The sequence below is a fragment of the Diadema antillarum genome, unplaced genomic scaffold (genome assembly GCF_040938485.1).
Source record: "Diadema antillarum isolate AM-2024a unplaced genomic scaffold, OU_Dant_1.0 seq00000097_RagTag, whole genome shotgun sequence".
In the NCBI taxonomy this organism is placed as follows: domain Eukaryota; kingdom Metazoa; phylum Echinodermata; class Echinoidea; order Diadematoida; family Diadematidae; genus Diadema; species Diadema antillarum.
This window is the reverse complement of record NW_027271186.1, coordinates 732,177-754,637: the sequence shown is the minus strand read 5'-3', so window position 1 is coordinate 754,637 and position 22,461 is coordinate 732,177. Positions and strand designations below refer to the sequence as shown.

Genomic DNA, 22,461 nt, shown 5'->3' with positions numbered 1-22,461 from the left:
TGATCGGGGCTCAGTATCTGGTGGACGACCCAAGTGCTTGCACCACGGCCTGGTACCGTGTCCTCATGCTGTTGATTAGCTTCGTGATTCGCTGCTGAGGAATGGCGTTCCACTCGTCAACCAATATCTGACGGAGTCCTGCCAATGTTGTTGCATTTGTGACCCTCTTCCCCACAGCTCGGCCAAGTTAATCCCAAAGATGTTCTGTGGGGTTGAGGTCGGAACTGCATGCAGGCCAGTCCATTCTAGTGATGCCCTCTCTCTCGAGAAAGTTGCGCACAAGTCTCGATCTATGTGGTCTTGCGTTGTCATCTTTTTGAAGCATCTCAGCTTCAATTTGCCCTATGGCGCGGGCTTTTTGAACATTGCTTACACGTGGTATGATGTACAACCATAAAACTTGATGAGTTATCAAAATTACCTGGCATGGCACCACTGAAAACTTGAATGTGAAGTTAAAATGTCTATTGAAATTTGCCTTCATGGCTGACCAGTTGAGAACAAAAGACATAACTCAAAAGAACATGTTCTCTATTTACTCTTCACGACCATTCTCATTCTAGGAATGTTCTTGTTCATTTTGCAACTTTTCAATGCAGACCTTATCAGACACTTTTAAGCACAGCCCTTTACTTAACGGCATAAGGCATAATCATAATGAGTAGAATATCATTTTAGAGAGAATTTAATAACCTTTCCATTGATATCAAGCACAAATTGTATAGTGCTAACAAACTGGAGACATTTACAACTGAAGTCAGATTTCCAAACTTTTTTGAAGGGTTTATATATATATATTTCTGACAAGGTCAAGTTGGAATGTTACGACGTGTGTGATATATATGGGATAATACACGTCACAATAGTGCGTTGATATCTTTCTTGCTTTCTTTACTGTCAACTCCGATTCTTTTTTTCTGTTTGTCTATAAGTACGGAGAACCCAATGAAATGGATGGAACGAAAACAAAAAGGGATACAGATTGGCAAAAACATACATGTACATATGATACTTGATACACGAGGAGTGTGAAGGTTGAGAACTTTGCGAAACTTTGTTTTGATATCGGACTTTGTACCGGTTTCCGCGCGCTTGTTTGTCTACTGAGGATCGAGCGAACTGTGCATATAAGCGTCACTCATGTCACGTGGTTAATTATTTGCATAAACCATCATGGCGACATCAGAGGACGGTATTGTGCGACGGAAAATCACAGAATTGCGAGTCGTCGATCTCCGACTTGAGCTTGAAAAGAGAAGCTTAGACAAGTCTGGGGTGAAAGCTGTGTTAGTAGAGAGATTACAGAAGGTAAACTGTTTTGCTTACTCCTCAATTTGTTAGCCCTGTATGACTTTCAATCGTCGAAAGCAGTGACAAGAGTTGTTGGTCAGAACGCTCGTCGAATTTGTGCACTGGTACACTATTGTAGGGCCCGAGGCCTACGCTGTAAAAACGGACAAGGAAGGTAGATGTGTGCGGAACTACACACGTTACAGAGTGTGGCGTGTTTCTGACTCAGTAAATTATGTAAATTTTATTTCATCATGGCGCCCCCTAACCACGCGCCATGCTCCTGAGTCCTATTTCTGGGATTTAAAGGGTTGGGATTAAGGGGTTGTTGTGGCATAAAATATGTAAGACTAAGAGTACGAAACTGCATGTTGTGTACATTACTCATTAGCGCCATGACCCCATCGTGAAGACTCATGCGCGATGCCACATGGCCAGTGGCTTACTACATGTATAAAAGTTTACGAGCAATATCTCGCAGCAGTCTCCGCTGTGAGCTATGAGCTGTGGAGCTCCACCTTGCCCAGTCGGTCGGGTTGGTAATGCTGTGTCGGCAGAACATTCCTTACCCGATTTAGCGGAGTAGAACCTACCTCAGTACCTGATTAATCGCAGAATATGTTTCATTGATCTTTGATCATGTTGATGTCACTCACTATTGCACTAGACTACATTTAAATGTATGACTGTATCACATTTACTGCACAGTACAGACTACTGTACAGACTACTGTACAGACACGGTGTGCACGTGTGGTAGAGGCTGTATCACAGTCGCCTTCATAGCCTAGGCCACACAGCTTGTCAAAAGCCATACAGTAGCCTTCTCAACTCAGAAAGTCAAAAGCCCCAATTTCATTTCTCATGTAAAGTTATTATTGCTGTCAGTGTCATTGAAAAGCAATGGACAAACCCGACAAAATTATGTTTGAATTCTGTACCTTGTCAATTGTTGCTGCTGTTTTTCAGAGGCGTGTCATTCACATTTGAATATTTGCGTCTTCATCTTCATAATACCAATACTTTTACATAACATCAATACTTTATAAAAGAACAATAACCTGAAAAATGATATGCTGCAAAAGATAATCCATGGCCATGCCAAGACTCATTATTATTTAATGTCATTCACGAATGTATTACTGCTACCTTCTTCGGACAAGCCACATTAACAAGAGTAATATGACATTGTTAATAAAACTAGAAGAGGTCATACGGTCACAGCTTTCTTTGCCTGACAAAATACAATTGGGAATTTGTGTTTATTGTGCCTGCCGCTTTTACTCATTCCTTCTCCTTCTCAGGCCTTAATAAGTGAAGGTGCTGACCCCAATGAAATCATTATTGATGGAAGTGGTGCCAAAGGGGGGTCCAGAAAAGCAACACCAAGTAAGTATTTATTACTTTGTAATGCTACACTGTAATCGCTTCTACTTCATTTTCTCCCCGAGTCAAGTGGCAGACAAACGTTAACATCAGATACTATTTAATATGATGATGGCTAGAGAAGAATTTATTTATTATTATGTAGTACAAATTATTTGCATATTTTGTTTACTATTCAAGGAAGACTGTGTAGAAACGTAAGATGAGGAAACTCAAGGATTAGCAAAGAATAGAACTTAAGCTATTACTTAGTATGCATTATATTTCTTTTCATGTGATAACACTTGTTTTTGCCGTCATTGGACCTAGCAGATTTTTTCTGCTCCAATAATGACAAATGACCTGTTTAAGACATGTTTTGGATAGCTTAAATTTTGAAGTTCAAATACATTGTACAAGTACCCAAATTGCTGTATAGAGAGATGGGTAAGGTTATTGCTCTGGTCAAGGTGCACACTTACCTGTACTTTAGACTGAAACATATTTTGAACATTATGTTAGTGCTTTTCATATATTTCAAAATAAAAATCATCCTTTGAAATTGGAGATACAACTTTTACCATATTATACCCCCCCCCCCCCCCCACCGAAAAAAAAAAAAAAAAATGTGACAGAACTTTAAAATTTGCTCCATATTCCAAATGCTTTGAAATGGAATTTGATCATTAAATGCTACAAAAATACTATTGAAAAATTCTCTTTCTTTTCAATTAAACCTGTGACTTCTCTTCTCATTTTCAGGGAGGGCTGTTGGAAAGCCAGATGTAAGTGTCCCAAATATGTTACGAGAGATGCATTTATTTCAGTTTCTTTGTGTTTGTATTGCTGTTGAGTGGACAGACATTCACTGAAACATTATGCAGGAGGAACCCTATATTGTGTGTGTGTGTGTGTGTGTGTGTGTGTGTGTGTGAGAGTGAGGAAATCATTCTTCAAATTATTATGAATGTACAGTTGTACATTAGGAACTGCCAGAGTATTCTGTCATAACACATCTGAAAGTAGGTATTGGTCAAAAGAGGATTAGTTTTATTTTGGCTTGATTGCTCATTGACTATACAATGTAACATTGACGTACCCCTAGAGCAAAATTGCAGTCAGTTTTGTGTACCAGCAACTGCAAGGGCAGTGTCATCCACTTAAATTGATAAAATGAAAACATACACTGCACTTGTTAGTGATCAATTTACCAGCCAGAGTAGAAGCGTGCATGCTTCACAATGCTTTCCTTTTTTCTGCAAAGTCCTGTTAATGTTTCTTAACAAAACTGCCTGGGACCTTTTACAGGGGGATCATGAGGAGCAGATGGAAGAAATGGAGCCAGAGGAGCTGATGGATGGTGAATTCCTGCAGGTGGACTCCACTGGAGACCAATCCATCGACGGCCTGTCGCAGGAAGAAGACCTCGCTCTGGATGGCATCACAGTAGAAGACCAGATGACTGACGAGGTGGGTGCTTTGCTAATCCAAAATGTGTAACTTTGCATCACCACAAAATGAAAACATTCTCAGAAAATGTTAAACTTTAAAGTATTTTTGAATGTTTGGACACACCACAACCAAGACGTAATGAATGTGAATATGCATAAAAGCAATTTAGGCAGTAGAGTGGCTACTCAAACATAGGAATATGAAAATGGTGTGATACTTATTCACTAACAAACATGTGTCCCATTGCCCCAAAACATAATTATAGTGAATATTGAATAAGTCAAACTGGGGGTTTGGATTTTGAATGAAATCTAAACTATACTTGCAAAGAGATTATGTGATGTCTTCTGTCACATAATTTTGTTGCATTTAGAATGATTATAGCATAGATATATTCTTTTCCTTCATTTTGTATAGTGTCCCACACTACCGGTGCCGTAAACGAATGAGGGAGAGAATGCACATGGCAAATAAAAGCTGAAAAGTGATATTGATGGGATATTCAAACAAACAGGATAGTAATTTCAAACTGTATTGCACGTTCTTGTAGGATGTCATGGGTAAGATGCAGCAGGAGTCTGCCCTCGATGAGGATATGCCACCTGATGATGATGCCATCAACATCACAGCAGAGGACGACCAGCTTCTCACGGAAGATGTAAGTCACATGGCGGTAATATGACAGAAATTATCTGTCATCAGACTTGGTACATACATACTTGTACTACGGTGCACTCCCATTATAACGAACACGATAATAACAAAATTCCAGTTAAAATAACAAAATAAAAATCCAGGTCGCAAAATAATCGGCTCTATGCTTTTTTATTGTTTATTTGTTCAGTTATAATGAAATTTCGATATAACAAAAGAAAACTGCCGGTCACAAGGACTTCGTTATAACGGAAGTCAACTCTAATTCCAGAACAATCGTAATCAAAGGCAAAAAAAAACAAAAAGAAAATACAGTGTGATGTCATTTTATCTTTTTAAACAGTTAAACGTGTGTTTTCATCACATATGATGAATGACTGCTGCAAGACATAACTAATTGAATAATCTGGCAAAATCTGCTATGTGTCACTGGTCAGAATTCATGGTTTAATCACAATTAACTTGGGATTGATGCAGTAATTAATTTGATGCTTATGACATTTTTTTTTTTTTCTGTAAATATCATTGTCGTAAATGCGACTGGGGAGTCACCTTAGCTATTGGGAAAAACATGCCTGTGTGAAGTGGTCAAATAAAATTCTGAATGGTCATAATTTCATGTAGGTTTTCTATCAGTGCATTTATACTGGCAGCAAAACATTGAAGGTCTGTGGTATCATGAAAATTTGGGAAGATGACAAGAGTAGCTTAACTGAGATACCTGGTACACTGATTTTGCATGACCAAGGAAGGATTCAACAATTCCACTGTAACATGAAAATTGCCCATGAGACTTTGATTTGGACCAGAATGGGATCAAGAATGAGGTGGTAGTCTTGATAAACCAGACAATTTCAACACTGTATTGTGTAGTGTACAGGTCTGCTGGTTTAACTATTGTGATTGTAATTTTGTTTTCGTTGTAGGAAGCCATTGGTGATCAGTCCGAGGAAACAGGAGGTAAGGATTTTAAGTCTAGTTGAAAATAAAAAAGGGTGTTGTTGGTGGAGGGATAGGATTTCATGTGATATAGAATTTCTGATCTGTATTTAAATGCAAACTTTGCTGTGTAGAAAGAGGGCATGTTTCTGTGGCTTTTTTTTAAACAACTTTACTAGAGGATTCAATATAGTGACTGAAATGAATTACACGTCATAAGGGGTCAGCGTCTCCAGGTGCATCGTTCAACAGGACTTTGGTGAAAAGAGGTACATGCTGGAGTGATCGGAGAGCGTGCCTTCTCTACACCAGTGCGGCTAACGTGTGTAAGGTGCTGTTCTCAAGATGTGGCATCAGTCAACCTATCTGGTGCAGTGGAGCTAATTTAGCTTGGCGATAAATCTCGCATGAGCTGTTAGGCATAAAGGCTGAGTAATTTGAACTGGACTTGGCATGTCTCCAGGATGGGCAGAAAGAACATATGTGACAGATACTAGAAATTCAACTAAACAAGAGAACAGATTAAAAGCAGGGAAGTAACGGGGGAAGATACTCCAGTGTATACATACATGTATATATATATATATGAGTGTGTATATATGAAAAAAAAAACACTGACATTGCTGAACGACATTCTGGAGGACATCGGGAAGAATCAACGTTGGCTGAATTCGCACTATCCAGAGCACAACCTGATGTGAATCACACATCACGTCTTTAGACTTCATGTGTATGGCAGCATAAGACCGATGGAAGTGGTCATCGTGCAGTGGAGAGCTGTCTGGTTACTTGCAGAAATCGTCACACTATGCTTTGGTTTCCTGTAAAACTGGATGGAGGTTCTCATGACTATTCAGACAGGCAGTGCGTGTCCTCGACAAGCTGCCTGCAGCAGAATGCTGTTGGAAATGGAGTAGCTTTCACTTGGAAGGTTCGGAGGCAATGATGGACTCTTCAGTAACTGTAACACGCATTTTATCATGTTTTGTTACAAAGTGATACTGAGACTTCATACGGCTACTACACAAATAATCCAGAACACGTGAAGAGGAACATTCAGTGGTGAAGACAGGCTATGTTCCAGAATATGTTATCTTCTAATACAAAACGCTGGGTAGCCAGTTCAGCCTGTGTTCCTCAGCTCGAGTGCATGGATTGAAGCTTATGGCTCAGAGGTTTCTTCCTGAAGAACCAACCCAGCGACTGCCTTCTCTTCGAGTTAAACAAAGCCACAGAAACCTCTGCTCTACTTTTAGTAATGTTTTGTTTGTTTTTGGGGAAAAAATTCAATTTGCAAGTACTAGTGCATCATGTCTGGCTGTAAGTTTTATTTCCTTTCTGAGATGTTCTCTCTCTGAGGCGTCGAGGTAAGTATGATTCTGGTGTGATGAGCAAGGAGAGCTGGACCAGAGGCTGGCTGGCACCCGACCTGCTGCACATGTTTCATGACCGGTGTTCCTAATGCTCTTTTGTTTTCAATCACTTCCCATGGCATTCAGTAAAATGTGTTCCGTGTGACCAAATTTCAGCAAAAAGCATTTTGGTTCCTCTGGCTACCCCCACTCACGGAGATCAATTTGAAACCACAGCAGTGACCGATAGCTCGGCGACAGAGCAGGGCGGTGCCGGCGAGCGCCGTGACAACAAGGCGAAGACAGAGCCGACGGCGCCCGCGTCCGTAAAGCAAGAAGTCGATAACGAGTCCCTGATTGTCCACGTGGACGAGCCCTCGCTGCTGGAGTTGGACGCTGACCTGACCAAACCGGAGGACAAGGCACCCACCGAAGAGCCCGGCAATGACACCAAATCGGAGAAGGCCACCAAGGAAGCGAGCCAGGGCAAAGAGAAGTGGGAGTTTGAGACCCAGGAGAAGACTGGGGACGGGGAGAAGAGCGGAGAGCCAGTACAAAAAACAGAAGGAGACAAGAATGCTGACAAAGAGGCAGACAAAGAATCAGCGGGGGTGAAAAGTGAAACCCCTACAACTGGCAGTGACACCCAGAGGAGAAGGTTTGTTACCATCACATCACTTTTTTTTTTCTTATAAGTGATAGTTCCAGGTTTTTACAATAAGAAAAAAAAAAGGCGTGGCAGGCAAGAGACCTTGCATGTTTCCTTTCACATGATGACAGCAAAGAAAGCTGCCTTCTTTTTTTTTTTTCCTGGCATCATCGAAAGAGCCATGCGCACTGTGACACGTAGTTGGTAATAACTGAGCCGAAGACTTTGCCGACAACTTCACCACTTAGCCTGTCAAAAGATCATACGGAGGTTCTTAAAACCAGCTAACTGCTAGCCCAATGCAAAAGTGTCCAAAGCCACTAAAGGTATATAAGTGGGTCTTGTGGGACAAGTGTCTGGCTTGTATGAAATGTACACACACAAGATCCAGCGTGGCCCAGGAATAATACTAGAGTGACAGTCATGACACATGCTGCACTGTGATCATTACGATGCAGAGAACACTGCGATCTTACCCGCCATTACATGGACAGCTTGTACAATATGTAATACTTGTGGAGTCATGTCTGTGCATGTAAATCTCACTCTTCTCATAGAATCCACTGACAAAGTGAAGAAAATATGCCTTGTTGATGCCCAGCCAAAAAGAAAAAAAACTAAGCAAAATGCAAATACACAAAGAGATCACATATTACACAAACACTTTCCATGTCGCTGAGATCACATTGGTCAATGAGAGAATGTACCAGTAATTCACCTCGTGTAGTAGATGTGAAGTAAGGGGTACCAACAAAATGATACTACGCGTACATGGTGATAATTATCAGTAGTATTGTTATTTGCAAATCTACCGCTTTTGTTTTTCGGGTTTTTTTAAGAAAGGTGGGAAGGGGGACGCCTTACTTGTTCGAAACAAAGATAATAGCAACAGGATTAAGGTATATTTTGCATGAACGTATGATGTATACAGAGTTCTGGCAGAAATCGGAAGACAAGGAGCCTGCAATGTTCAATATGTATGTTTTCTCCATTGAAAAAAAAAAATGAAAATATGTATTAAAAGTAGCTAGAAGATGGCAAAAAAAAAAGATAAACCATTGTTCAGTATTATTTGCTCACAGAATTACTAACATTTCCATTCATATTTGTGAAGATGATGCTGCATGAAAGGAAAGCAATTGAATTACAACAGCCAGGTATCGTAGCATTTTCATTGAAGTAAGATTATATGAGGTAACTCAAAACGTAACCTTCAAAAAAGAAAAAAAAAAATGCTTGTAAGTGTAGTTGCGTGAATTCCAATTTGTGATGTATCTTTTTTTTTTTTTTTGAACAGAGCAATGTAGAGTGATGTTGGCTGTGAGTTTGATTTTTAAGTGTTTTATTGTGTTGGTGTGTGTTTATTACTGCATTGATCTGTGCATTCACACTGACTGTCCAGTGTTTGTGCTGAGTGTACATAGCTGCTGTAATGAGACGTGAGCAAGTGGACAGAGAGCTGTTTGTGTGTCTGTCTGTCTGTGTGTGTATCTGCCTGTCTGTGTCTGTGTTTGTGCGTATGTGTGTGTGATGACTAAAGATAAAGTGCACTGTAAACCACTGCAGACAGAACAGCTTGCCAGGCAATGAATGGCATGCTGTCTCTGCTCTGCTGTGAGGCTGGGTTCTCATACTTCTCCCCTTTGCTTCCTCTCACCAGCTCTACTGGGACTGGCTCTGGCAAGCCTGCTTCTGAGAAAGGTAGGTCTGGGTTGATTTTGGGATGAGGGTTGGAGTTTCGGAAATGAGTATATCTCATTCCATTCCCAAGCATTAGGAATAAGACCATTACCATGTGTGATGAAGTGATCGGTGAATGTTGCCTCTAGTTGTGACGTTGCCCTGATGTACTCTTTCTATCTCTCGTAGGGGAAACATCATTTTAGTTTGTCCAACTGAAATAAGTCAAATCTCAGAGACTGATAAAGTTTTGAATCGTCCTGTCAAGTACCCAAGTTATACATCCCCACCCAGTTACATTCAGAAGTATTTTGTAGTACTCAATAAGTGTCATTATCTGCCTGGCATTACACTGAGAAGTTGTTTTTGAAACAGAACAATGGCAGAAAAATGGATACTATACCTGTACTGCCTGCATGTGCAATGTAGTAATTTCTGAATTGATATACCAGTATCTTACTGTTACATGGTATAGCAGCATGAAACGTAATATTTACTTCTTGACAACCCTGTGCCCCCTTCCTCCTTGCAGATCGACGCCCAGGTTCTGGCAGGAGTGGTGGCCGTAATCTGTGGGTGTGCAACCTGTCCAAGACTACGCGGGCTGCTGACTTGAAGGTCGCTTTTAGCAAGTATGGAAAGGTGAGGTGATTTGATTAGGAAAAAAAAAGTGTAAATGATGTATTCAATTGACAGTCAAAAATATATGTAGCAAGGATCTCGTCTCTAAATAATTTGTATGTTATTGCTTATTTTATTCACTTTTTATTTCATAGGCATAATGCAATGACCATATGATCACTGGCTTGATTGGGCAATTAGTATTTAAGGAAGTTTAGGCTTTCGTGTTGCCTATAGCACAGAAAAAAAAAATGGTACATTGCGTTTCTGTTGCAATCTTAAGACGTTAGTAATGAAGGGAAATTTCAGGTCCCCAAATTATCACATTAGGATTGTATGTTTTCTTTCTTCAGTTACAACAAAATTTTGATATAGTTTAACATAAATAAAGTGCCAGTTATGAGGATATTGCTATAAAAAGAGTCACCAGAAATCCTCTCTCTCTTTCCTTCAGGTTGCTGGAGCCAAGGTGGTCACCAATGCTCGCAGCCCCGGCACACTGTGCTACGGCTTCGTCATGATGTCCGCCAGCTCAGAGGCACAGCGGGCCATGAACCACCTCCACCGCACTGAGCTGCACGGAAGAATCATTCACGTTGAATGGGTGAGGACTGGACACAACTGTCATGTAGTCTTTGCTGCTCTTGCCATGTTTACATTATTACACTTTTTATGCCTCCGCCACGAAGTGGTGCCGGAGGCATTATGTTTTCGGGTTGTCCGTCCGTCCGTCCGTCCTTCCGTCCGTCCGTAATGAATTTTGTGGACAGGGTAACTATCAAAACCTTTTGAGGTATCCTAATGAAACTTGGCATGTATGTGTATTAGGGGGTGAAGTTGTGCCTATCAACTTTTGGGTGCACATGCTCAAGGTCAAAGGTCAAAAGGTCAAGGTCAAATGATTAAAATTGCACTATTTCCCCCATATCTATGCAATGCCTGAAGATATTTTCTTGAAACTTAGTGTATACATGTATTACCCAATTAAGATTCTTTGATGAAAGTTTGGGGTCATGAGGTCAAAAGGTCAAAGGTCAAAAGGTCAAGTAACTGTTAAAATTTCACTTTCTTCTCTGTATCTTGGAAATTGTTCAAAGTATCTTTATGGAACAAAGTATACATGCATGTACTGACTGGCAGTAGTTATCTAGGGAATTTGGGGTTCATGGGGTCAAAGGTCAGGGGTCAAAGGTCAAGGGCAATACTTCGAAATTTTACTATTTTCCTTATATTTATGCAATGCCAGCAGGATTATTCTTTTTAAAACTTAATGTATGCATGTATATTACCCACTAGAGATTCTCTGGGATTTTTTTTTTTGCCAAGAAGGTCAAAGGTCAAAAGGTCAAAGATCAAGTGAAAGTGCTGAACTTACTACTTTCTCCATATCTCGGAAGCGACTCAAGTAATCTTTAAACTTAGTACATATTTATGTATGTTCTGCCTGACAGTGATTCTCTGATGAATCAAAGGCCAGATGAAAATGATAACAATTTACTGTTCAATACAGAAATTGCACTTTTTCTCCATACCTTGAAAATTACTCAAGTGCGTAAACTTATGAAAGGGTCAAAGTCGAAGTTAAAGTACATGTTCTCCTATTCATCCAATTAAACATAGGTCTAGGAAGGTAAACATTCGATACATTTGTGACAAACATGTCATTTTAATATTTTGCCAATTATGTGAAAATGTAATCACACATTGTCCACATGTACTATAGACCTATTAGGAGAATCATGCATTATGGCGGAGCTAGCGACATTTCTAGTTCTTACTGAAGTTCTGTCCCTGGTGGTTGGAGACTACATATTGAGGTTATGAACTATTAAGTTGGCAGTTATTCTATTTATTCTATAGAAAAGCAAGCACCACTTCTGTTGAATAAAGCTTGGAAGAGAAAAACAAAAGATCAGCCATAATCATTTCAGTGTGTAATTCATACGTCACATACATGTTTCCCTGGAAATGACCTATCCAAAGAAGAAGACAGTCAAACAGTGAACTTCATATTCTTCAATTCACCATTGATAAACACAGATTTTCAAGGCTATTGCCTAGATGCTACCTGCTATTTGTAAGGTCTAGTGACAAACAAACAATCCAGAAAAAAAAAAAATGATCAGTTGCAATTCTCTTTACTATGCGTCTGCTGACGGGACATGTTACTTGTGTCTTCATTCATGTGATATGTGTGAGAGTATGTGTGTCCCAATGGTGTGCAGTAAGTATGTTATGACGTTAATCAATGTCACCCTCTGCCCTCTGTTGTTAGGCCGGCAATGACCCTGTGCCCGGTGGGAGGAAGCCACCCCTCATCCCACCATCCCTCCTGGCTGCAGAGAAGGAGAAGGAAGCCAAGGAGGAGGCTAAGACCAGTGCTGCTGATGCAGAGAAGGCTGTGAAGACGGAGACCAAGATTGAGCTGGAGATGGAAGCTGTTAGCCCGGAGGCTAAGAGTGATAAGGAACCAGATTCCACCTCCCCAGGTGAGTGTTCTCTTTTAATTGGTTTCACTCATTATTTCTCACTGTTTGGAACACATTGTTGTCTATTGTGATAGCATTGGGCTGTATTCTTTGCTTTATCAACACTTCCATTTATGTGGTTTTAAAAAAAAATGAAATTTTCACACAAAAGATACATGTTGTATCTATGTACTTCAGGGAATTATGCTTTTATAGTACAGATGGGTGGAAAATAAATGGTTCTCATGAGAAGTGATTCCACTTGTGTATTTGAAGTTAAGTCTTTTCTGGCATAGTTCTGCAGGTGCCCTCTTGTGGCAATGATCAGTCAATATTTGAGGAAGTCCTAATTGTATGTTGTCATCTTCTTACCTTGTTCTCATGCAACAGGTAAGTCCCCAGATAAGCTAGATGAGAAGCCTGCCGTCAAGAAGGAGCCAGGCTCAGAAGAGAGATCACAGGAACGCAGCGCCAGCAAGGAGAAGTCTGACAAGGAAAAGAAAGAGAAGGAAGACATCCTATCACTGGACAAGATCAAAGAGCAACGTGACAAGGAGAGGTACAAGAACCGAGAGAGAGAAATGAGAGAAACCGAGCGACGCAGGGAGAGAGAAAGGTCGGAGCAGTTCAGGCGACAGCGAGACTTGCTGAGACGGCGCACGCGGGAGGAGGAGTTGAAAATCCGGAGAGAGCGGGAGCAACTGAAGATACAGCGCATGCAACTTGAACAGGAGAGAATAGAGAGGGAGCGTCTGGAGCGGGAGCGAATGCGTCTCCAGCAAGAGAGGCAGAGAGAACATGAGAGGCTGGAGAGGGAGCGGGCACTCAACATGCAACTCCGCATGGAGCAAGAGCATCGGTCTGCCCTCAAGCGTTCCTTGGATGCCAGAAGCCTGCCGATGCACGACATGGATCCTTACATGGGTGAGCAGAAGAGGAGGATGGCGATGGAGAGTGGGCTGCTCGCTCCGTCAGTCGTTATTGGACCGCCAATGGAGATGGCAGGGGGCCTGATGAACAACCAGCGGGGTCCAGACATGGGAGGAGCTGAGAGGAGGTTTGACCGTCGGGATCACCGTGGAGGAGACCGTCGGGACGAGCCAGCTGGCCGGTTTGGGGCAGGAAGATTCCGTGATGATCAGAGAAATCACCGAGACGACAGAGGGGGCCCGAGAAGGGATGATACTCGAAAAGAACCTGTGAGGAGGGATGACTCCAGGAGAGAAGACACCCGGAGAGGTGATGCCAGGAGGGATGAAGGAAGACGAGATGATTCAAGACGAGATGATTCAAGGCGAGATGATTCAAGGCGAGATGATTCAAGGCGAGAAGATCCAAGGCGAGATGATCCAAGAAAAGATGTGCCTCGCCGTGAGCCTCAACGAAGAGAAGACCCCCCTCGTAGAGAAGAAGTTACTCACAGGAGTGAGCCACCACGCCGGCACTCAGATAGCAGGAGGGATGACTCCTACCAGAGGAGAGAAGTCAGAGAGCAGCGAAACAGTGCCCCAACTCATCAGCGGCCTGATGTCCATCGGCGAGAAGATGCACCGAAGCGAGAAGAACCAGTCAGGAGGGATCAACATCAGGCTGGACGCTTTGGTGGAGAGAAGGATGAAAGGCGTGTCATTGCCACCACTCGAAATGTGACAGGTCGGTCAGAGAGGTATGATTCCCGAAACACCCGCACAGAGAGTCATCAGTTCAGTTCCCAGCAGAGTGAAGGTGGATACCAAGCTAGAAGACCAAGAACGGACAGGGAACGCCCTCAGCAGGAGAACTCCAGAGGGAGAGAAGCGGAGAGAGACAGAAGTGGCTTCAATCAAGAAAGAGGTCGTTACGATGCTGGAGGAGACACACACTTTTCCCGTCGATCCCCGCCATCAAGGAACAGACCTCAGCAGACAAGAGAGTCCTGGAAGCAAGACCATCACAGCAACATGTCCACCTCTGACACCAGACGAGTGACGGGTAGCCATGACTCCTGGAAGCAGAGCCAACAGACCTCCCAGCCGTCCAGTGACCGCAGAGTGGAGCTGAGAACCATAGACCACCACCACGAGCGTCCTCCAACAAGGGAGATCGTCGACCACTCCTCAAACTTCAGTCGCAACAGCAGCAGCAGGATGCAGAACTACCAACAGGACCTAAGCCAAGACAGCTCTGGATGGAGCTCCAACACGGACAACCGCTCCATGGGCGGCTTCTCCGACAGGTCCATGATGCGGGACACCATGCAGAGGCACAGCTCCAGTAATGACATGAGCTCTGGGATGATGGCCAGCAACACCCGGTCAGACAACAAGTGGAACAGCAGTCGGATGGACTCGTCGGTGACTGCACAGCAAGATAGGTGGGCTGGGGGCGTGTCCCTTGGTGGCATGTCATCTTCTCTGGCATCAAACATGGGGCAGACCTCCCAGGGGGTGAGTAACATGCTGAGCAGTGCTGGCCCTTCTGCCTTTGGCCCTGGCTTCGACACCACGGCTCTGGGTAGCTTGATCAACAGCATCAATGGGGGTAGGACCTCTGGTGGGTCTAACTTTGGAATGGATAGTCGTAATATAGCGAGTGACAATCGCTTCGACTCTTTCCAGAATGTACAAGGAATGCGCAGGTTCTAAGGTCATCTTCCCCCCCCCCCTTTATTATTTTTGTATACAATCACCTGCTTCAGTGTATTCTTCATAGACCTTGAGTACCCCTTCTCTGAATAAGCTTGTGTGTATCTCTCTTTCTCTGTGTTATGATTCATTAAACTAATCAATAGACAGAATTTACTGCCAGAGTATGATTCCTTTTAGTCATGTAAACTGTAACTACTTTATGACAACTTGCAAAGTAGTCTAAGAATTAGATATAGTGCATGTACATTGTGAAACATTTTTTTTTTTTGTGGCTTTGAACTTGATGCTATGATTTTGCACAATGAAAGCCCATTTTCCCTCCCTTTTTTAATTTGTAGATTTCATTGATGATTCTGTCGTGTGTTGTGCACTGTCTTAAACACAGTCTGTGATGTTCTTTTCCGGGTTTGAATCTGTCAAAGAATTATTGTCAGTCTGAAAAATCAGTGCACCATAGCATAGATCTGGGAAGTTGATCAAAATGATTTGAGGGGAGAAAAAAAAAATGTTTGATTTGCACAAATGTTTATGTGACAAAATTCGGCAGGATATTACTTGAAGTTGGAAGCATTGTACAATATTGTTTACCTGACTGAAGATGTGTAGAATTTTCCATGAGAGGGAATTTTTCCCCATGTATAGTAATCATAAGAGACAGTTTATTGTACATGTTATGTGGTGATTACTGTCTTGTCTCTATTGTCAGCAGTGTATGCAGTCATTGTCAGTTTCCATGAGCACTGGGATCAGGGGCAGAATTAATATTGCATGATTTTGTTGCTTATCTCCTGTGCCCCAGTCCCAGCAAAACCTAGCACAAGTACCTCAGAACATTGGCTGTCAATTATGTTAGCATTGGTAGAGATGAACATGTGTGCATCTAGTACAATTGAAGACTCGATTGACCCTATTTGTGTAATGTACAGCAGAGTAGTTGAACTGAGACTGTGTGATACTTGAAATGTTGAATGTCTGTGTAAATTTCTCATATTGGAGTCATGAATACACTGTACAGATGTTGTGGGGTTTGGGGTTTTTTGTTTTTGTTTTTGTTTTTTTGTGCAGTACAGTGAATGACTATACATGGCATTTTCGATTGCATAATATAATCAACCATGACACCTGAGAAACTACATCTGATCGTGCGACTTGATACCACTTTGCAAACTTTTTGCGCTGTACTTTTTATCTGTATCTTTTACATAACAATTAGGATGGCTTCAGCAGTGTTCATACATACTTTTGTATTGTTTCATTGTTGGATTCATTGAATATGTTTTCTGCAAAGAAATCCATCATACACATATATAAAGTCTAGGATGATACACATATTGTTAATATGCAAAGACTACAAGAGCAGATATTGGCTTCAAATGTTATACATTGTACTTTCATGGAAAGCACAACACACAACTTTGTAGGAGTTTAGAGTTAAGAAAAAATTACAAACACTGAGATAACACAAGTAAATGTTTAAGATAACAAGTAAATATTAAATGCTAAGTACATACCTTGGTGAATCCATAACTGCAACGGCTGTTGGTTATTTAGATGTGGTTGTCCTTCAATCTATGCATGTGTTGTAAGCAAAGTAGAACATGCTTTTTGGTTGTTCTAATACTTAACTGACAAAATTTTAATATCAGTAGCATGTACCAGATAATCTTCAGTACAACCAAATCTTTGATTCTACTGCTGCTGTTAAGTCGAGCTGTGAATGTCAGCTGAACACTTCAGTACCTATATAATATACACAAGAAAATGATGTTAGCATTGATGGTGTGTTTATGGTATCTAGTTAGTTCTGTATTTTTTTGTGCACTAACATTGGTTTGTAAATATGCTTTGTCTTATGCATAGGGAAATTGTAAGGAATCTTCTTGGTCTATGTTGTAAACGCAAACTTCCATCTTCATGAATGAATACATACTGTCAAAATTCTGCATAAGTCTGATCTATTAGCACAGGAGAAAAGCATCAACTTAAGGCGATGTCATTAACATGTATGTTATTTACATTTATATGTCGGACCAATACGTTACTTTGGGGTAGGCAAAAATTTTACCTATGCTTGTCATGTTTCACTGTACTAGGTTGACCACTCAGGAGTGTAAGATTTACAAATTTAAGATCTGCTGATTCGTCTCAAATCTCTGCACACAATTTGTACTGTATTGTTGATTACAATTTGTATGCACGCATGGGTTCAGGAATCACTAAAATCAACCCAATGCAATATTCGGTCGACTTTGCCTGAGCTGACATTGCACAGATCAGAAACTTCGCATAAATCAGCTCTTCATGAAATTCTCATATTTTCCTCATTTTCTTTTTCTTCTCTATTGTGCAGAAAGACAGAGTCTAGAATTGAGACGGTTAAATTGCACTATTCCTTCCTTGCTTCCCAGTGGCCACCAAATTTTGTACATCTTATGAGACGGTTATGTGGACATACATGCATACACATTTCTCTTTCCTATTGTGCTTCTTATGTGTGAATACTTTACAGAAATTAGTGCAGTACACTACACTGTGTGGTATAAAATTTCTTGTGACGCTAACAAAATTTCCCAGCAACCACTTTCACTTTGCATCGAAAGCAATTGGTGTGTATGTTTGATGTGACAAAAAGAACATGATTACAAAGAAATGTTGTCATTTCCTTGTCTGTAACTTAGTAAGGAATTCCCAAGTTCATAATGTGTTGTGTTCCTTTGTTCCTATTCCCTCTTCTTCCCACAGTATGCATTGTCCACACAAAATGGTACATTGTAGGCAATTTATTTCTTTTTTCTGTTCGTTTTTCTTCTGAATGTAGAATGATTAGAACGATGTGGTGGGATACTGACAATGTGACTAGCTAGCAAGAATGAATACAATTACAGCTGATCCTCCAGCAAGATTTGGTGGGAGTTACGCAGTGGTACTCGGTGTACCCAGGAAGACAATTGGATTTACGATGAAAGTTCTTCTCCAGTATAAATGTATGTGTATGGAATTATGAGCACTTGCATGGCCTTCTCCTGTTCTTTTATTTCTTCCCCGATTTCAATAAAATTTAAGGCCATTGATATGTACTCACTGGTTTCATCATTGTCTTTGCTAAATGTCGTGTTTTGTCTTATCTCTCAATCATATAGTACACATATAGATCTTTTGAAGAATTGAGACAGGAAGGTTGGGTTTTGTCCACAAATTGTGTGATGTACTTGTACATGGATGAAATAACAGCATGAAAGTTTTACATAAAGAGTTGTACTGTATACCAGGTTGTAATTCACAGTAACATTGCATGAGAGGAGTATGATGAATGTACTATGAGCAGTTGATGATGCATCTCTTAAATTTGGGAATACAGCTAGTGCCTAACTCACAAAAGTCGAACTTTGACAAATATTTGGCGTTTAGAGTAGGAAGGCAGATATGAAAGGATGAATCTGATAATGTATTAGCAACTGTGTGTGTGTGTGTGTGTGTGTGTGTGTGTGTGTGTCAACTGTTAATTGCACGCACAAAGTTTTATTACTTGCTATTCAGTGTAATGTGCTGCACACAATCTGTCTTAAAGTAATAACACTGCAGAAAATGAAATACATGTACAACACGGAAGCATAGGAAACTTGTCACTTCCTCATATCATGTCTCATACCGCACAAAATAAACAAGCATCACATGATTATATTACAGGGGAATCTTGAGTGAAACTCTAGTGCAATTTCCGACATGCATCTTGTGTGTGTGTGTGGGGGGGGGGGGGGGGTGGCGTGTAATTGATTGTTGGATACAGAAGAAACGGCAGAGTAAGAATGCCAATAGGTTCAAGACTAACCTTAAAGGGATGGTAAAGCTTTGGTTGAGATGGGGATTCACGGTTTTAACTTTTTGAGAGATAATTAGAAACCTCATGAAATATTAAAGAGCATACAATTCTAAAAGGACTTGCAAGTTTATATGGTGAAAATTGGTTTTGAAACGGCTGACATATCCAAGAACAAAGAGATCTTTTGTATCTCACAAAAGAGATCTTTTGTATCTCACAAAGTTTGACGTGAAACCCATCTCAACCAAAACTATACCATCCCTTTAAAGGGATGGTACAGTATTGGTGGAGATGAGAATTGGGCTTTTAACTTTTTGTGAGATACCAGGAAAATACTTATGATATAGTACAGACCATACCATTTTAAGAGGAATTCAAAGTTTATTTGATGAAAATCGGGTTTGGAATGACTGTAACATCCAAAAACAGAGTAAAACAAAGCGATCGTAATAAAGTGTGGATCCCACACTATTAGAATCCCTCTTTTTTGGATATCTCAGCCATTTCAAAACCAATTTTCATCAAATAAACGTTGAATTCCTCATAGAATTACATGCTCTTTCATATTTCATAAGAGGTTTCTCATTATCTCACCAAAAAATGTTAGAAACCTGAAATTAGGTCTCAACCAAAACTATACGATCCGTATGTATTTGTTTCATGTGCATGTAGTATTTCACCTCCACACTTTCATCTACACATCTTCATTTACGTATCGTACATGTACTCGGTGCATTGTGTATTTTATGAAGGTTTCACTCTACTGCGTATTCTTTTCCTTCACCTTTTGCTTTTTCCTTCCGTGTTAAATTTCTCACAGGATATGCTCCTGAAATGATGTAATGCATGTACCTACGATGTGTTTCTCCTTTAATCTTCGTCGACTCCCTTCTCTTCGCTTCCAGCGTTTTTTGTTTTCACTCGCTACTAGAGCAAGAATCATTTTGCTAGAGAGTGTATTTCCCGTAGATTGGTCGATCTGTGTGAGAAAGAAGAGGGTGTAACCAGTCTGAACACTTTAAGGGATAGTACAGTATTGGTTTAGATGAAAATTGGGCTTTAACTTTTTTGTGAGATACCAAAAGAACACTTAAGAAATGGTACAGAGAAATTCAAAGTTTATTTGACGAAAATCGGGTTTGGAATAGTTGAAACATCAAAAAACAAAGTAAAACAAAAAGATTGTAATAAAGTGTGGGTCCCACACTTTATTGGGATCACTCTGTTTTGGATGTTTCAGCCATTTCAAAACCTATTTTCATCAAATAAACATTGATTTCCTCATGGAATTACATGCTCTTTCATATTTCATAAGAGGTTTCTCATTATCTCACCAAAAAATGTTAGAAACATGAATTTAGGTCTCAACCAAAACTATAATGATCCCTTTAATGTAACGGTCAGTGACAACTTCTGCATATAGCTGCTTCTCCCTTTCCTTCTTGTCTTTGTCTTCTTCGTCTGCTACTTCTCATTCATCTTCCATTTCCCCTTTCTTGTCTTACCTTCTTCACGATACTATCTCTATGCTACCAGTCTCCATATGAAAGATGATAGAGCGCCGCCCGCTTCGCGGCCTCTATCATCTCTTTGCTCCGTACTGACTTCTTCCTCTATAGGGCTTTTTACACTTGTAAATTTTTGCTTAGCCCCGGACCAACGGTGGGGCTAAGGGGGGGGGGGGGGGGGGGGGGGGCCTTAGCCCCACCGTTGGTACGGGACTATCCTTAGCCCACTTTCTGTTTATACTCGTTTTTGCCAAAGTGCAGAGACTCCAACTCTCCCGTTTTCGACGGGAGATCTCCCGCCGAAAACCCATTTTTGCAAAATCTCCCGTTCTCCCGTTTGAGATTTAATTTCTCCCGCCCTGGCTCTTTGTCTCCCGTTGGAAAGGATTTCTTACATATTTCTATCGTATGTTGAAAAAATAAGCCTTAGATAGCACCAGAGAGCATCTAGAACCCTGGGAATTTCGCGCTTCGCACACATCAACTTTGAGTCTCCCGTTTGCTCGGGGTTTCAGGCGGGAGAATCTCCAGATCAGAAGGTACTTTGGGTTGGAGTCTCTGAAAGTGGGCTAGCCCCACCGATAGTACGGTACTATCTGGCCCTGCAAAATAGCAGGGGTTAGCACCGCAATTGCGGTGCCAAGCAAGTGAGTGTAAACAGAACGAAAAAATAATCCTGGGCTAAGCGACGGAGACGAAGTCCCACCCTCACTGACCAATCAGAAACGAGGTAATCAAGTGCTGCCGGTGCGTGCGTGTACGTGTACAGTACACAGCGTAATTATGAATATTCATGTGGTTTGGAAAGTCCGGGGCTAAGAAATACGAGTGTAAAAAGGTCAGTTTTCTCCTTAGCCCCGGACAAGAGATAGTACGGGACTAATTGGCGAGTGTAAAAAGCTGAAAAAAAATTGGTACTGGACTAACGATAGTCCTGGGTCAGAGAAAGTCCGGGGTTAAGAAACACAAGTGTAAAAAGCCCTTATGTACGATGAGGGCCAGGGGAGGCGGTTGTGCGAACAAGGGTCAATCACCTCATATCCGCAGCAGAAATGGTCCTAGAATTTCCAGCTGTCCCATTATGTACGGTAGTAGTCTGCATCATGTTATGAACGTGACACACCCACACACAAATCTCGCACATACACATGTTGATGAACAATACGTTCATTAGTCTTGCATGGTGTAGTAGTATACTTGGATGTGTATATATGGCAGTCCAGAAGGGACGTCCCCGAGTTTTGTCAAAACGCATTTTACATTGTCTGTTGAGTAAGTGATGAGGAATGCGGAAGTGGATAAGGAGGTGAGTTCGCGTAGGTACGTGTCCTGTGACTTTTCTCCCCCAGGAAATCGTGAAACACCACACATAATCCACTCAATAATGAAAGCAATATCAAATAACCAAAGAGAAAAATGAAAGATGGAACCACAATCGAACCAAGAGGAGGAAATTGTGGAGTTATCATAGTTTCATTGCAATCAGATAAAATCTAAAGATGTATGGAGTTGTGATATCTCTTCCTTGTTCATGTCTTCGTGAAAGTCATTTTGGTCAATCTCATCACATGCACATTGGCACGAGGCTGGCTGTGATGTCTGCGCCTGTAACTTTCCTATTGTCGTTGGCTGTTTTTTTTTTTTTCTAGTTAAGACAATCAGTTAATGAAAACAACTACAACAACATCCTTTGAGAACTAATTGCTTGCCATGGCAAGTTTCCATAGGTCTTATTTGCAACCTTTTAACGCAGGGTAAACAAACAAACAAACAAACAAACAAACAAACAAACAAACAAACAAACAGAAGGCTAATAAGAAAACTTCCTGTAGTTTGAATTCTTCCTAACCTTTGCATGTCGGATTATACATAATTCATAAACAAGATTTTTTTTTTCTTGTGGAGCTTACAAGAATGTTAATGACCTTTCCAATAGGGCGAAGTTCACTGCTCTTTTGACTAAGTTTGGAGTTTCTGTAAAAACAGAAAAAGATATAACCCAGAAACTATATCTTTGAGATGACAATTCTAGATAAT

The 22,461-nt window shown here is 41.0% G+C and overlaps 1 protein-coding gene across 2 annotated transcripts; it reads left to right on the top strand.

Moving 5' to 3' along the window:
• The first annotated feature begins 1,173 nt into the window (after positions 1 to 1,173).
• LOC139726725 (uncharacterized) lies at positions 1,174 to 15,815 on the top strand. 2 transcript variants are annotated; one of them, XM_071637717.1, is made up of 12 exons: positions 1,174 to 1,308; positions 2,594 to 2,678; positions 3,417 to 3,439; positions 3,963 to 4,124; positions 4,657 to 4,764; positions 5,687 to 5,720; positions 7,229 to 7,709; positions 9,361 to 9,401; positions 9,913 to 10,022; positions 10,456 to 10,605; positions 12,277 to 12,490; positions 12,860 to 15,814. In XM_071637717.1, the coding sequence occupies exons 1-12, from the start codon at positions 1,174 to 1,176 to the stop codon at positions 15,091 to 15,093; spliced, it is 3,777 nt and encodes a 1,258-aa protein (XP_071493818.1). In that variant the 3' UTR covers positions 15,094 to 15,814. The 2 variants fall into 2 exon arrangements, with proteins under 2 accessions (XP_071493818.1, XP_071493820.1); XM_071637719.1 differs by having other exon boundaries at positions 1,284 to 1,308; positions 7,289 to 7,709; positions 12,860 to 15,815.
• The last annotated feature ends 6,646 nt before the right edge of the window (positions 15,816 to 22,461 follow it).